Below are 16,059 nucleotides of genomic sequence, written 5' to 3' on the forward strand. Positions count from 1 at the left end.
TAAGAGAAAATATATATAAATATACATTAACATTCCAACACGTTAGAATGGTACTTCCTCTCATCATTCCAACATTACTGACACCTGGTGACCAGGGTAGAAGACTACATATCATTACAGCCTAGCCTTTGGTTTGTTTCCCTTGTGGCCTTCAAATATAGTTCTTTGGTATTGAATGAGTTTTCACCATTGTGATGAATACAACTGAACAGTCATAAGCATGCGTGGCTTAACCACTTGGTCAATAGTTTAATAAGGCTAAAGTAAGGATCCCAGAGCCAGACCAAAAGGTTTCAGTCAGCAAGAGTTTTTAAAAATGCCGCATATAGGAAAAAAAAACAAGAGGATACAAAAAAATGAAAAGGGCATGAAAGAAAAAAACAAGAACTAATAACTAGGGAGTATATGGTGTCGTCATGAGGAGCTTGGAGGATGGGAAGCAGGAAGTAGATTATACTGGCAGGAACACACACACAAGATAGAAATACATGAAAAAATACAAGAGTATACCGAGATTTTTAAGCCAGATATACAGAACCTTACCGAATTGTGATTATGGTTATCGATTAATCAAAATGTGTACTCAAATGTATCCATCCAGCTTATTAGATGCCTTATATATTGTAATCATTTTGGAAATACTCAGGGTCCCACTGAGCCTCATCAGTGAATGTCACAGAAATTCACCTAGAACCTCCCCGCGGCAATAAAGAAGACAGTCAGCCCAGATTGATTGGAAAACTTCATCACAGAATGACTAGTCGTGGAGCATTCACTGAGGCATCCCTGTTTTGATTTTAACCGAAATTGACTTTGATTTGGAAATGATTTCATGGTAATTGAATTTGTGCTGAGCTGATACTTGCCAGCCTCAGATGTTTCCGTGTGTTTCAGCCTTCCGTCCTCAAGAAAACATCGTTTTATGTGGAAATGTACTCTACTACTCATCTGTCACTATATCGAGATATGGACTTCTGATGAGTATGTGATGTGTTGTCATGTGGATATCCATTTTTAAAGTAGCCATGTACATGTATTGTCCATATGGACTTCATCCCCAGTCAAGCCATTTTCAAGGCAGCAAACGCTCCCAGCACACGGGAGGTGGTGTGATACACGGCCACAAGCTGAGAAAGGCTTGTGATCTCTTTCAGAGAACACAACAAACAGACAGCACTGGGAAGCAGAGTGTCCCACTCCTGATAAACATCCCCATTCAACTCAACAACCCAAAGTCATTTACCCTGTCCTCTACGGTACATCGCCTCCATTTTCAAGTCGTGACAGAGAGCTGATCTTAAGGCTAGAGGGCGGGACGCGAGATAAGAGAGGGAGGAAGAAAAAAAAGGCAGGCATAAAACAAGGATGCCAAGTGAAGTGTGGCCCTTTGACGCCAAGCGACACAGACAAATGTCAGAAAGAGGGAGGCGGCTCATTCCAATAGGGGAGGTGATGATGCCGAATCCCACCCTCCGAGCCAGCCAGGGCAACGCCATTTGACAAGCTGCTAACATCCTCCAGGTGGCATTTGTAAAGAACCGTCACTTAGCCACCACTCCTCGAAGCAGGACATTTGGGGAGCAGCAGGCTGGCAGAAGAACCGAGCTGGGGTTGATTTCCATTCGACTCCAGTCTGTGCAAATCAGATGGCGCTTAGAGAAGCAATGGGAATATAGACCTAGCTCATGACACAAAAACTGTGTATGTACAGTCCAAGACAGACAAGTAAACATGCAATCATGACATCTTGCAAAGTAGTTTAGCAGATTATTAGAAATGCACTTTCATAAAATGCCCCTAAAATAAGGAAAATGGCCACCTTGCATCATCTATTATAATACTTGTGCTAATATTACTGCTCAGAGTAGTTGCCGATGCTTGCATAAACTTCACTACGACAATATTTATAGTGCTGTCAAACAGTTAAAATTTTTTATCAGATTAATCATAGAGTTGCTGATTGCTTGTTTTTTTTGGCATGTTTGTTACAATTAAATCTATCAGATCACGAAAGAAATTTCAATATTACTCGATGACAACACAACTGAACACATTTCTTGGAACAGTGGAACAGTGATACATGGAACAGTGGTAAACCTTCGGCCAACCAAAATTACCCTATTAGTGCAGCGACGACTTATCCAAGAGGTCACAAAAGACCCCACAACAACATCCAAAGAACTGCAGCCCTCATTTGCCTCAGTTCAGGTCGGTGTTCATGACTTTACCATAAGAAGACATTTCCAAGACGAAAACCACTGAAAAAAAGAACATTAAGGCTCATCTCAAGTTTGCCCAAAAACTTGATGATCTCCAAGACCTTTGGGAAGGACAATATCCGGCCATCTGTTTGTGACCTCATGCTCAAACCAACTTAAGACTTTGGAGTGGCCTTGTCAACATCCTGACCTGAATCCCATTTAAAAAGCACTTCATACTGGAAAAGCCTCCAATGTGGCTGAATGACAACAATTCTCCAAAGATAGGTGGCCAAAATTCCTCCACAGCGCTGTAAAAGAGTCATTGCAAGTTATCGCAAAGGCTTGATTGCAGTTGTTGCGGCTAAGGATGGCCAAACCAGTTATTATTTTGGGGACACAGAGATTGTTTTCTTAATAAAAAGTTTCATTTATAATCGTAGCTGTGAAGTAATTCTGCACTGCAGATGGATTAATTGCGTTAAATTTTTTTATCAGATTAATAACAATCATAGATTAATCCACCCTAATCCACAAAATTTGACACGGTGTTACAATAAATGTGCCTTGATGCCATCCATGTGTTTTTTTACCACTGTGGCTTAAACATCAATGACACTTCTCAACTGAAGGGTGAAACCTGCACCATCAAAACAACAATAAATTGTCCTTACGGTTGCTGCTCTAAAGCCAAGATTTTCCGGGAAGAGCCATCATTCACACAAACACTTGTCCGCGGCGACACGTCAAATATAGAGCTGAAGCGCTGACAGTGTTCCTCTGGGGATGATGGCACAGAGATAAACTCAGGTGGTATCGTTCCTTTAAATGGGGTTACAAGGAGAAGTGGGAGCTTTTTCTTTTTTCCGCACAAGCGTGTAGCTGTTTTCAAAGGAAAAAGCAAAGCAGTGTCCCATAGTCAACACATGAACGTATGGTTGAGTAAACACACTTAAAGTTCAAGGGAATTAATGTCAGACTGGATCCGCATGACAGATGTGGCTTTAAATCACCACTGACCAGATTAGATTGTGGTTGACATGTAGAACCTTTATATCAGTCGGTTGAACATTATTTAAATGTGTCATGACACAATTAGCATAAATAAGACTTTCAATGAGGAGCCAATGGCTGTGAACCTGCCGCTCTTCTTAATGAGAGCTTGGTGTAACCCAGAAACAAGTGAATGTACAAAAAGACCATTATTTCAATGAAAATATTTCAATATAATCATAATTAAATCATGGATGGATGGATGTAAACATATTAATAGTAACTAATTTTATTTATCAGCACCTTTCTGGACACTGTACAAATATACAAATATTATTTGTTGCCCTGTGATTTGCTGGCGACCAGTCCAGGGTGTACCCTGCCTCTCGCCCAAAGACAGCTGGGATAGGCTCCAGCACCCCCCGCGACCCTCGTGAGGAAAAAGCGGTAGAAAATGAATGAATGAATATTATTTGTCAAAATTATTCACATTTAAGCAGATTTTATGTGTTTTTTCTGCCTAAATAAGGCATTTTCAACATTCAAACATGGCTAAACATGGCTGTCATGATATGTACACGGGTCACTAAGTGTCAGCAATGTTACTGTAATGTTCGGTGTGACGCACAAGCACCAGACTTTCTTGTCGGAACAATATGCTTTTATGGCAAATTAGAATTATCACACAGCAAGCACAATCATTTACTACTAACTCCTAGCCATGCTAAGCCGAAACCCTGATGCCACTTCCTGTTTGCTGCGCACTCAGCTACCATAGCACTGCAACATATTTATAGCAACACACACTTGTATTTATACCTTAAATGGCTTAAATATGAGTCTTCCTTAGCACTTTCATTGAATATTACATATTTACAATCCAAAGGCAAAACTGGTAAATAATTCCAGACCGCGAATGGAAGCACATCATCACATGCATGCCGATATCATTATTGGCAGAAAAACTGATATCTCATGTTTATGCCAATATTAGCCGGCGGACATCCCTACCTTTAAATATAGGCTACATCACTTTATGTTCAGCAAACTCCATTCTTTCTGCACTAATATTTTGACAGAAATATTGTACTGAGCAGCCAGAGCAGAAATGTAACACACAATTGTAATGATATGTGTATATATCTGAATCGTGAAGTAATGTTGGCCCAAAACGTGCATCATGCCATGACTCCATATTGTCCAATAAGAGGTTGTGATGAAACAGAAAACAGCATATTTGCCCTTGTAGTTGCTGTGATCACACCAGCTAACTATACATGTGCTCTGGCATATGAGCCACAGCTTTTCCTACACCACAGGTTGTTTTCAGTAGCCTGTGCAGACATGGCATCACCACGGTTGCCATGGCATCACACAGAGACGATTCCCAAAGAGTGAATGGGACCATGAAAATGAGATTAGTGGTCTTCATTTGATGGAGAAAAGCTGTAGTGCACGCAACACTGGACCAAACACCTTGCATGTGCACAGAGTTGAGAAGGCAGACGAGACTTGTTCATGTACCTTAAATGTAACGAGTGAGGACGTGCAAAGACGCGCGCGAGACCAGAGTAGCTTGAAATAGACTCGTCTCTATGGAAACGGTGGGTGAAAACAGCACCATGAACAACATGTAGGAGATGAGGATGAAAGAGGCTGAGGGAAGAAGAAGGGCACGGATAAGACGCGGCATAAAGAGCCACAGATGACAAAACGGGCCGCTCGTGTCTCGGTGTGCGACTCCATCGCACTCTCTTTCTTAACATCACTCACTGAATGAATCGATTTAACTCCACTGAGGCCGTACACAGTGTCTTTAACAATGGTATGTGATGTGCCAGGTCTAATTTCGAATCATTTAATCCAACAGGTTCAATTTGTCCCTGCAGTGGAAGCAACACAAATGTTCAGATGACGTCATTATCGATGTGGTGAAGCGTTTGCAATGCTGAGCGATAAGGCTGCAATTATTAAGTATGACAAGAAGATCAAGACAATACATGCTTTTTGTACACAGCATACAAGTCTTATTACTTGTCTCTCACAACAACAAAAAAATCTGGTACATCCTTAGTCCTCTGATCCATGTCTATGTTTTTTTTTGTCATTATGAAAGGTGTTGCAATTGGCAACCTAACTCATGTTTTGTTGAAAATTTGTCTCGGTGTAATACTACACATAACAAACTAGTAAGTTTGCCGCGTACTATGTTCATTCATTCATTAATTTTCTACCCGTTTTCCGCTTTTTCACGAGGGTCGCGGGGGTGCTGGAGCCTATCCCAGCTGTCTTCAGGCGAGAGGCGGGGTACACCCTGGACTGGTCGCCAGCCAATCACAGGGCACATATAGACAAACAACCATTCACACTCACATTCATACCTATGGACAATTTGGAGTTGCCAATTAACCTAGCCTCTTTTTAACCTTGGAATGTGGGAGGAAACCGGAGTACCCGGAGAAAACCCACGCATGCACGGGGAGAACATGCAAACTCCACACAGAGATGGAGGGTGGAATTGAACCTTGGTCTCCTAGCTGTGAGGTCTGCGCGCTAACCACTCGACCGCCGTGCCGCCCGCGTACTATGTCATTCTGCAAAATAAGGCTCCATGGGGCTAATGAAAGTTTCAATTGCTAGCACTTTCATAAAGAAGGTGAGAAACACTATTGAATTCGATCAAGGTATCACTGCATGTATTAATTTATAACTCAAAAGGTTATGAAAGAAACTCAGTATGCAGTATACATTGCATCCATGTGGGAAAAAGTTGGCTCACACCTTGCATTGACCTTCCCAGGCATCACCACCGTGCTGACCATGACTACGCTGAGTACCGTGGCTCGGAACTCCCTGCCCAGAGTCTCCTATGTGACAGCAATGGACCTGTTTGTCACCGTCTGCTTCCTGTTTGTGTTCGCCGCCATGATCGAGTACGCCATGCTCAACTACTGCTCCTATATTATACGTAGACCCCCGGCCAAGATGCGAAAAATGGTAAGCGTTTTCTAAAGACAAATAATGAGCACAAAAGGTTGTGTCCTTGCTACCTGTGATGGGTATACGCTAACCAATTAATTGCAGATGTCTGAATAAAAGACCCAAAGCACCCTCCTCAGTGGTCGTGCCATCGAGCGTGGTTGCGTGGGTGTTCTAAAGGCTGCACGTGTCACCAGTACCTCAATGGTGGCAGTTCATGTTATCACTTGGATGGTAGCATGAATTGTCAACTAAACAATTCATACAAATATTGAGCATGAACAAACATTTTCGATAAACTGCTGCGTTGTCTGTTTTGATTTGAGTGTGTTGGTCACGGCCGCCACTGACATCATCGACTCCCACTCTTTTTAAGACGTCTGCAACATTGTTGTACTCGCATCAAGGACAAGCCATGACTCACTTGTTGTCTCGAGGTTCTGGGTTCAATGTCTACCCACAAATAATGGAACACAACAATTATTGTGTGAATGCCACTAATCTTATGCGGAGAAGAGAAAGCAATAAGTTTTACAAAGTCTTTATGTTGGTGTTGTTGCTTTGTTTATTGTATATTCCCCTTCTCTCATGTGACGCCATCCGCGATTGTTATGAAATACACTCATGCATTCATCAACATTACCACCCTCGCTTTTAGTACAGTGGAACCTTGGTTAGCGTCATTGATTCATTCCACTTTAACTGAATCAATTTTTCCCATAAGAAATACTCTAATTAATTCCCTTCAGGAAGGTTTTTGTTTCCACATATTAGCAAGCTAGTGGATTGCTAGCAAGGACCTTTTCATTCATTCATTCATTCCTTTTCTGCAGCTTTTTCCTCACGAGGGTCGCGGGGGTGCTGGAGCCTATCCCAACTGTCTTCGGGCGAGAGGCGGGGTACACCCTGGACTGGTCGCCAGCCAATCACAGGGCACATATAGACAAACAACCATTCAGCAAGGACGTTTTTTTACAAAAATACATAAGAACACAGTTGCACTCACACAGTGTATGAATAATACGACAAGACGCACTTCATATAGGAAAATGTAGACAAACGAAGGCAAAAGTTTGGTATGATCATTCCACATTCATCGAAAAACAAACGTTAATCGACATTGGCATTTCAGTTGCATAGCAAGTCTCATCATTCGCACGCCATTTCAAAAGGGATTAAAGATCAAAGCTGTGTTCAGCTTTTTTGCTTTATATTTTCCCAACAGTGGTTATTTTTGCCATTTAAAAAAAATTGTATTTCTACCAACTCCGGTTTCCTCCCACATTCCAAAAACATGCTAGGTTAATTGGCGACTCCAAATTGTCCATAGGTATGAATGTGAGTGTGAATGGTTGTTTGTCTATATGTGCCCTGTGATTGGCTGGCGACCAGTCCAGGGTGTACCCCGACTCTCGCCCAAAGACAGCTGAGATAGGCTCCAGCACCCCCGTGACCCTTGTGAGGATAAGCGGTAGAAAATGAATGAATGAATGAATGTATTTCTACAATATATCCCCGGCCCACACTTTGGATACCTTTGCTCTAAAGCGCTGACACAGCATCTAATCAAATGTCTAAAAATGTCTCCCTTTTATAGGCATATGCATCGTTCAGCACGAGTCACCCACCCCATCGGCCAATGATGCCCACCAGCAACGCTCTCTTCTGGCAGGACTATGACGATGACTGCCTGGACCAGTGCCTGGATGGGAAAGACTGCAAGAGTTTCTTCTGCTGCTACGAGGAATGTAAAGAAGGCGGTTGGAAGAAAGGGCGCATCCACGTCAACATCGGCGAACTAGATTCATACTCACGGGTTTTCTTCCCAACGTCTTTCTTGCTTTTCAATATTGTTTACTGGGTCAGCTACCTGTATCTCTAGATGGATTCTGAGGAGGATACTTGCTGCGTATAGGGAGCATCGGAGGAGGAGACATAAACTAGACTGGACCGGCCCTGTTCATGACTGAGCTGACCACAGACATCTGAGTGGCACTTCAGTATTTGGGTCCACAAAGCGACAGAGCACCCATAGTGCCTTCTTTAGAAAAGGGTGCAAAAGGCCACCGCAGCGTCGTTATTTTTATTAGCTCATCCATCACGCCGCTGCATGCCGAGCTTGTTTTATTCCTTGGTAAAACAAAGCTGGTTCTCACTACAGGAGACGTTCAAACGTTCACCGTGCATTCCGTGGCACATTAGAAATAGTCGCAGAATTACGAGTATTGTTACGGGAAGCCAACTCATGAGCAGACAATGCTGCATAAATACAAAGGGATCTTTTACCAAACTTGCTGTATTTTGTAGTAGTTGTAATACGAGTTTTGCATCGAAGTCCATCCACATGCCCAGTTCATTAAAGTCGATAAATTTTTTTGCCCCTGATGAAAAATCACAGACTGTAGGTGCTGTAAAATAGGTTCGACATATTGTGGTACAAAGTAAGAACTGTGAACTGTGCAGAGAGAGAGAGGTGTTGAAAAATGGATGATGCCGGATGGTCGTGGAGGGAGGCCCTCACACGGCAACTGCGATGTAAAATTGATGCCACGTATGGAAACATGGACACGTGGAACCCGATTTAACTGTTCTGTTGTGTTTTGGCAGTTATTTGGCACATAAGCTTCTCATAGTGCATTTGGAGAAAGGATTTGTTTGTCCAATTAATGTTTCCTTTTTCATACATATGGAATGTATGTTAGAGGTTCCGTTTGTGAGTTTACGATGTATTTATCGGGCCTCAGCACAAGTTTCTGTCCAGAGGTACTTAGTTTGTAAGAGGTGTGACTTTCGGTGTTTGTCTTTTGGCCCACAGACTCTCCCTTCACCTCTGATATTTCTACTACACTTTATAAGTGTCCAATTACATCCAGATACTCTAATAAAAAACAATCACTATTTTCTACGTATGTTTTAAACCAGTGTTTACAAAGCCACTTTGAAATCTGAGCACTGACCCATGGTCAGTGTTGGCGACCTCATCACCCCTGTTAAAATACTGGATGACACGATATTTCCGTGGACAGGTATTCTTCCCACTTTTTAACGTCCCACTTCGTTTCCCCAGAGATGGTGGGAAAAGAAAAAGCCAAGCTTATCATGGACGTGTACTCGCAAAGGAAGTCTTTTATCTTTTAACAGGATAATAGTATGTTTTCTAGCGTGTGGTACAATACTTGTATGAATAAATCATTTTGGTCAAGTGTACTGTGACGTTTCTGTGTGAGAACTTCATATTTTATCTCCTTTTGTTAAGATTCCTTTAAACAAAGCAGTTGGGATGTGCGTCAACAATTTGATGGCATCGTCGACGGGGACTGATGCCGATCAAGCAGCACGTCAACAAAGTGGATCCTACCTACAGTGTTTACAAGGAGAAAGCTGTGGCAGGACAACCGTAACACTCTCGATGCCGTGAGCATCCGACAGTTCCTGACCGAGAAGAACATGCAGCCTACTCGCCCGATAAGGGATGAGGAATGTCATCAAAGGGACCCGTTTTGAGGATGTGGACAACATCGAGATGACCATGATGACGAAGTTGCAGCGTATCCCCAGCCAATCCTTCTAGAAGTGCATGGAGGCATGATGGAGAAGGCTGGGAGAGTGAAGTAGCCTCCAGTGAGATTACTTCAAAGGGGATAATTTGTACTTTAGATTTATCTATTGATCTTTGGTACCCACTACAGGCAAGTATAGTATTGCCTGCTACCAGTGTGTTTATGAAGAGAAAATCCAATGTGCATTTCACATTTGAGCCGTCTGGTGTTGCATGTTTGTCCATTGACCAGGGTCATGAAGTACTCTTGAAGAAAGCTTGACTTAGAAGCAGAATTAAACATCCCTTGTGAGAATTCCCTCAAAGGAGAATTGATACGAGTGCCAGTTTGTGTGCACAAATGCATTTATACACATGTATGCCTTATTGCTTCATTCAGAGAGTATGTGTATCAGACAGGAGTACATCAGTCAGCATTACGGTCATGGGGTGTAAATGTGTGAGAGAACATTGATGGCCTCCGTTTGCAATAATCTACTATGTTAGTCAAGCTACGTATATAGTTATCTAAATCAGTCTACAAGACATTATCATATCATTTGCTACGGAAAATAACTGTTTCTTTTCCTTTCTTTCTTTGTATCAGCAGGGGTGTGCAGTCAGGGCCAGCAAGGCCCACAAAAATAACATTAAGGCTTAGCTCAATTTTGCCAGATGACATTGTCATCCGTTAGTGCTGCTGTAAATGTAACGCTGCATTTAAGACAAAGAATATCATATCAGCGGTAAAATATGGTGGTAGTGTGATGGTCTGGGGATGTTTTGTTGCTTCAGGACCTGGAAGACTTGGTGTGATAAATGAAAGCATGAATTCTGCTGTTTGTGACTTCAAGCTGAAACCAACTTGGAGTCTGCAGCAGGAAAATGATCTGAAACACACCAGCAAGTCCACCTCTGAATGGCTGAAGAAAAACAAAATGAAGACTTAGGAGCAGCCTAGTCAAAGTCCTGACTAGGCATGGCATGACCTTGAAAAAGGCGGTTCATGTTGGAAAACCCTCCATTGTGGCTGAATTACAACAATTCTACAAAATTAGAAAGTCAAAAATCCTCCAGAGCAATATCTGCAACAATAATTCATCCAAGTCATGGATTTCAACTTGTTCTGTTTGGTGGATGCAAGCATGGCTGATTTGTTTGGATTTCAAACCATTTTTTCCACAATGGAAATAGAAATAATCTGTTTCCAGGTCAAACAGTCACAATCATAAAAACAACCTGTACTGTCTTGATATCTAACATTAATATCAAGAATTTGATGTGACATGTGGTACCTTTGTGGAGATTGATTGGTTGCTTTGTTATAAGAGACAACCCTGTAGAAAAAAAATTCTTCCATCTGGCGCTATTGATTACCGACAAAAGGAAGAAGACGAAACATATACAATACGTACAGCTCATTGAAATTCACCTTCCTCATTAACGTTCTCATTGTCTGCTTCCATTACTCAGATAAAACCTATTATTCACTCCATATTATGCCAGATCCTGTCAACACAGCAGACTGTTTAAACGCTTTCCAGCCTTCTTTCTGGAGACAAATGAAATATTTAGGCCTCATTCCTGATTGCTGAAGTCACCCCGGATGCATTTTTTTTTAAAATGCACACAGCCTCTCTTTTTGTGTCTCTTTGTATTTTTGTCACAGGCGGGCTCCACAAACATATGCTGTTTGTCTGCATGCTCCATGCACTGCAGCTAATCTTTAGGAGGCAGACACCCCGCTGACAGTATTTATACCCCAATCAGATGACTATTCAGCCGCTTTCTCTTTCTGCCCTTGCTTCTATGGGAGTGCGGCATAAATCAACATGAGATCTGCATTAGCGTGCATCCATGCAGGTGATAAATCTCCGTATAACCGTTTTTCCCCAAAATTCACTTCAATGGCTTGTCTGTCTAATAACCCCACTTGCAACATTGTTTAGTCAAGAGTGAACAATGCAGTGTTTTTTTTTGTTTTTTTTTTCAAACAGCTCTGTAACTTTATCAGGGAGTTCACATGTGCTTGATGGACAAAAGATAGAGTAAGGGTTGAAACAAGCGTTGTGGTAATAAGTGGAACTTGCTAGTTCCTAGTCTTTACGGACAAAATTTATAGCTGCAAAGCGTGGAGGGTGTCATGAAGATTTAATCTCTGCTTTTTACAGATATTGTGGTCCTAAAGGCTTCAGCGTCTGCTTCAATTTACAGTGGAGTGTGAACCTGCCAGTGCAACCCGCCTGGTCCAGCTAAGTTTCCACGTTCCAATCAGGGTTCGAACCAGGGTTTACAGAGCTAAAAGCCCTGGCTGTCAACTCAATGTCCAACATGACTCTTAAAGCATCAGGGAATGATGTTTACCAAAGTACTTTAGCACTTTACATTCACCCCCTATACCTCACTCTTATCTGGGTCACAGCACCAATGTAATCTGCCTGGTCCATCGAGCCCCTTGTTCGGGCTCGAATAAAGGTCTGCAGATTGAGAGTTGGGAGCCAAAGGCATCAAGCCAAAAGCCCTGAGCTGTCAAATCGATGTTAAGCGTAACTCAAGGCATCAGGGAGTGAGGTTTACCAACATATTTTTGCACAACTACACCAGCTGGCATCCATGACCCAAGGAATAGAAGTCCTGCTTCTAAATTTGAGGCCTTCGTGCTCAGCTGGAAAAAGGTTTCTTGCGTCATGACTGGCAGTTAGTCCTTTTTGACAAGTAAGTGATTGACAGACCATTGCCGCTTCTGCAGTATTCAGTATTCATCTGCTGCATAGACTGGTCTGGTCAAGAGAAACTTGCGAAAAGGCAAAGCTCTAAATTTACCGATTAATTAATAAATTTAACGCTCGTACCCGCTCCTCTGGTCGAGCATTTTGGAATGGAGGTAAGACAAAGCTTCCACTAGGGAAAAACCGTGAACAGAACCCAGACTCAGAGACACAGGGTCCAGCTGGAGTCTGTCCTTGCATGGGATGTAGAGTACATCCTCAGCTCTTGACTAGTCAGTGACAGGACTGACTGAATGGGGAATTGGCCAGTAACCAAAACAACAGACAAGAGTACACATAGGTAAACCATTAAAGGCCATACAATATTAATAATTAAAAGTTACTGGACTTTTAACCTTTAAAATATACACTATATACGTAAGACGTAAGCAGAACCATAGGTCACATGAATTATGCATTGAGGAGTTCAATGGAAATTAGGAGGCCTGCTGTTCAGGTGTTTTTTTTTTTTTTTTGATTGAAGTCAGCGGACCTCCAAGTGGTGAACTACTCACAGCTGGAGTCCTAAATGTAAAATGACAAAAAAAAACAGCATTGCTCTTGGAGGAGTTACACACATGTTTGTTTTTCCCACTAAGCCCTTGCAAACCATGACTTCACCACTGGCAACTGAATGAAACCCGCTTTGCCACAACTGGCTGAATTTTTCATTTCCCATCTTATCAAGAATGCAAAGAGTCTTCAAATATTCAACATTGAAATAGGCGACATATCCCGCTTGGAATAATCAGTTTTAAATATAGTCAAACCTTGGTTTTTGAACAACGCAGTGTTAGCATTTTGCATTTTCTGCCAAAATGTTGTTGTACACTGTCTGAGGGCTAGTAGGTTTAGGTTATAGGTTATTATGGCATTTAACAAACTAATCCATTTGCTGTGTAGTGTATCGTTTTGCCAAATCGAGCACCCAAACAAATTTGCAGACTTAAATTTTTACAACTGCAACAGTTACCAGTGTATAGAATATTATTAGTATTGTGATTATTATTGTGTCTCTTTTGAGATGAATCAAACCTGCAATAAGAACCTGTTTTTCCAGCAATCAAGTCCAGTGCTTGTCTCACTGAACATTACAGTAACATTACTGACCCCTAATGACTAATGTGAATACTACAATCACAATTTCAATACGTCATTTTAGTTCAAATCTAAATGGGCATGCAACAGCATGTTTTATTAATAAATATATTTTTGTATTTTTGACTGTGACAGTGTAGCGAGGGATGTCAGTGTGGCTAATACCGGATACCTCCCTGTTTTCCGAATATAATTCTTTCCTTCTCTGAGCACATACCATATTAATTTAAAATATACTTTCCTCCTCGATATTCCTCTCATTCCATTCTCATTAGTGCTCATTGGATTGCTTCACAGATGGGATGTTGTGCTGGGATTACCACAGGTTTCATAGACAGCATTTCCTCATGTTGAATTGGATGACTATTCTACCGGAAACGAGAACTACTGACACAATATCTATAATTTTATGGACCGCACATGCCTCCAACTCTCCAGATACCCATGTAGCCAATGTACATGTTATCATGTTCTGCAAGTGGTGGTCCGCTGTCAAAGAAAAGAGAGTGAGATGACGAGGATAATAGATGCACCGCCATTGTTTGGATGTACGTAGTTCAGGCCTGCATAACAACATATTACCTGTAATTTACATATGACAATAGAGCTATTAGCCACTATTGTTACTAGCGCATCTCTTGCCCCTTCATTCCCAGCATGCAGTTTAAAGCCAACGGAGCACTATTTCTGACTTTCTTTTGTTTGTCCTTAATTATCAACATGAAAAAATTTGTATAGCAAGTGCACTATTTCTTCATATCATAGCTTATACCAATGGCCTTGGGTCTTTAATTCCTCATCTATTCTTATCTCCTTATTAGGTCATTAGAGACTGCGGCACTAATGCAATTTTCAAATCCTGCAGGTGGAGATTTAACCTGCATTTTATTTGCTCAAATGACTTGTCTTGCTGGGTGAGCGCATTTGAGGGATCTCTCATCTCTTGTATCCCGAGGAAGTGGCCTTGATGTAGTGCTCCTCAATTCCTCCATTTATTGTCATCGTAATAACAATGTGCAGAATTTGTCATCAGTGTATTATATTAGCTCAAGTGGTATACTGTTATTCCTGGTAGGAACAGTCAGCTCTGTATTTGACAGGAGCCAATCAGGAGCTATGGAAAAAACTAACGGAGAGTTTGCCAAAACATTCAAAATTGCAGGATGTCATTGTTACAAACATTAAACTCATCACACACTCGAACGTTATACCTCAGAAATATAGAAACGTGTATGAATACGACTTTTATAAGAAAACCCACCCCTAACATTTTAAAGTGTTCCCAGTAGAGGAGAGCATAGAAAGCATACAAAATGGGGTTCAATGCTGCTTCTGTCCACCAGAGGGAGCCCAAAGGACCCGGAACCCAAAGCTAAAAGAGGGACGCTGACATCATTGCCGCTCCCCAATGAATGACACAATGTCTTGTGCCGTTTGAGTATTAATTTGCTGTGTGATGAATTTAGTGCTCTTACTAAAGTGTGACTGTGAGTCACTGTGATGTTGTTAAACTTTTTATACTGTTATACTTGTTGTGTGTGTACTGATGACTCATGATTTGCTCCTATTGTTCCCTCATTCACTTGTGAGGGGCACAGTATAAAAACAATTATCGGGAGTAGTAGTGCTGAAGTAAAGGAGATGTCATGATTACAGTTTAGTCATAAATTAGATACGCTTCTGTATAAACCACAGGGTTTATACAGCTTAAGTTACAATTTAAGAAAAACGTAGCGGTTTATACGGCGGAATTTACGGTAATCTGAAGCACAATTGTCAAGATGAAGTCCACCTGAAGGGTCTCACCCCCAATGTGAAGCCCCTTCAACTTGTCACCGTCTATGGCAGGATGGACTGCAGCCCTAAAAATGTAGCGCAAACCAAACAGATACCTTTTTCGGGAAAATGTCTCCATGTTACTTTCACATTGACATATACTGGCCTCATGCTGTCTTAATGCGCTCTTCTCTCAAAAGTGCAGTTGAAAACACACACATTTAGAAGTCCACACACACATACACACTCTTTCCTACATAGTGATTTTGTTTCCTAAGCCATTATGTGAGGAAAACCTTGTATCCACACACATGTCATGTCATATAAAACCATAGCAGCACAAGAAAGACAGGTGAAGTGGGCCCACTGAATCCTTGCTGAGTTTTTCAGAACTAACAGAACAGTTCTGGGAAATACGGATAAAGAGAGCTTTTCTCCCTTCTACTAAATCTACAGCCCTTTGTGTTGATGTTGCCAAGAAAAAGTATAAACAGAGTGATAAGGGCTACCAATGAGCAGTCGGCTTGGGAAAATGCATCTTAGCACTTGGATGAATGGGCTGCAGGTAAACAAAACTATCCTTTAAGAGTCATTCCAACAAAAACCTGTCCACACTAGATAAATGTGCTTTTGATAGCATGTGCTAAATTGGCTTATCAGTGCTCAGAATATGGCCATTTTGCCATTTTAAGATAAATAAATCAATTCT

General features: G+C 41.6%; 2 protein-coding genes across 7 annotated transcripts in view; one reads left to right on the forward strand and one right to left on the reverse strand.

Annotated features, from left to right (window-relative positions):
- Nucleotides 1-9,367, forward strand: part of LOC131104811 (gamma-aminobutyric acid receptor subunit gamma-3-like) — a 53,735-nt gene extending 44,368 nt beyond the window's left edge. For 2 of the 4 annotated variants that reach the window (XM_058052359.1, XM_058052358.1), the window contains 2 exons: nucleotides 5,992-6,188; nucleotides 7,768-9,367. In XM_058052359.1, coding sequence (XP_057908342.1) covers nucleotides 5,992-6,188; nucleotides 7,768-8,052 — 482 coding nt within the window. In that variant the 3' untranslated portion in view covers nucleotides 8,053-9,367. Of the gene's footprint in view, nucleotides 1-5,061; nucleotides 5,288-5,991; nucleotides 6,189-7,767 lie in introns of those variants that run through there. The other 2 variants (XM_058052360.1, XM_058052361.1) reach the window with 2 other exon arrangements.
- The window catches only part of cfap221 (cilia and flagella associated protein 221), a 62,671-nt gene that overhangs the window by 20,715 nt on the left and 25,897 nt on the right, over nucleotides 1-16,059 (reverse strand). Inside the window, exon 25 of one of the 3 annotated variants that reach the window (XM_058052349.1) lies at nucleotides 13,758-14,063. The exons of the other annotated variants lie outside the window; for them this stretch is intronic. The gene's annotated coding sequence lies outside the window, so the exon portion shown is untranslated. Of the gene's footprint in view, nucleotides 1-13,757; nucleotides 14,064-16,059 lie in introns of those variants that run through there. 3 annotated transcript variants of the gene reach the window in all.

This window comes from Doryrhamphus excisus, chromosome 16 (assembly GCF_030265055.1).
Source record: "Doryrhamphus excisus isolate RoL2022-K1 chromosome 16, RoL_Dexc_1.0, whole genome shotgun sequence".
NCBI lineage: Eukaryota > Metazoa > Chordata > Actinopteri > Syngnathiformes > Syngnathidae > Doryrhamphus > Doryrhamphus excisus.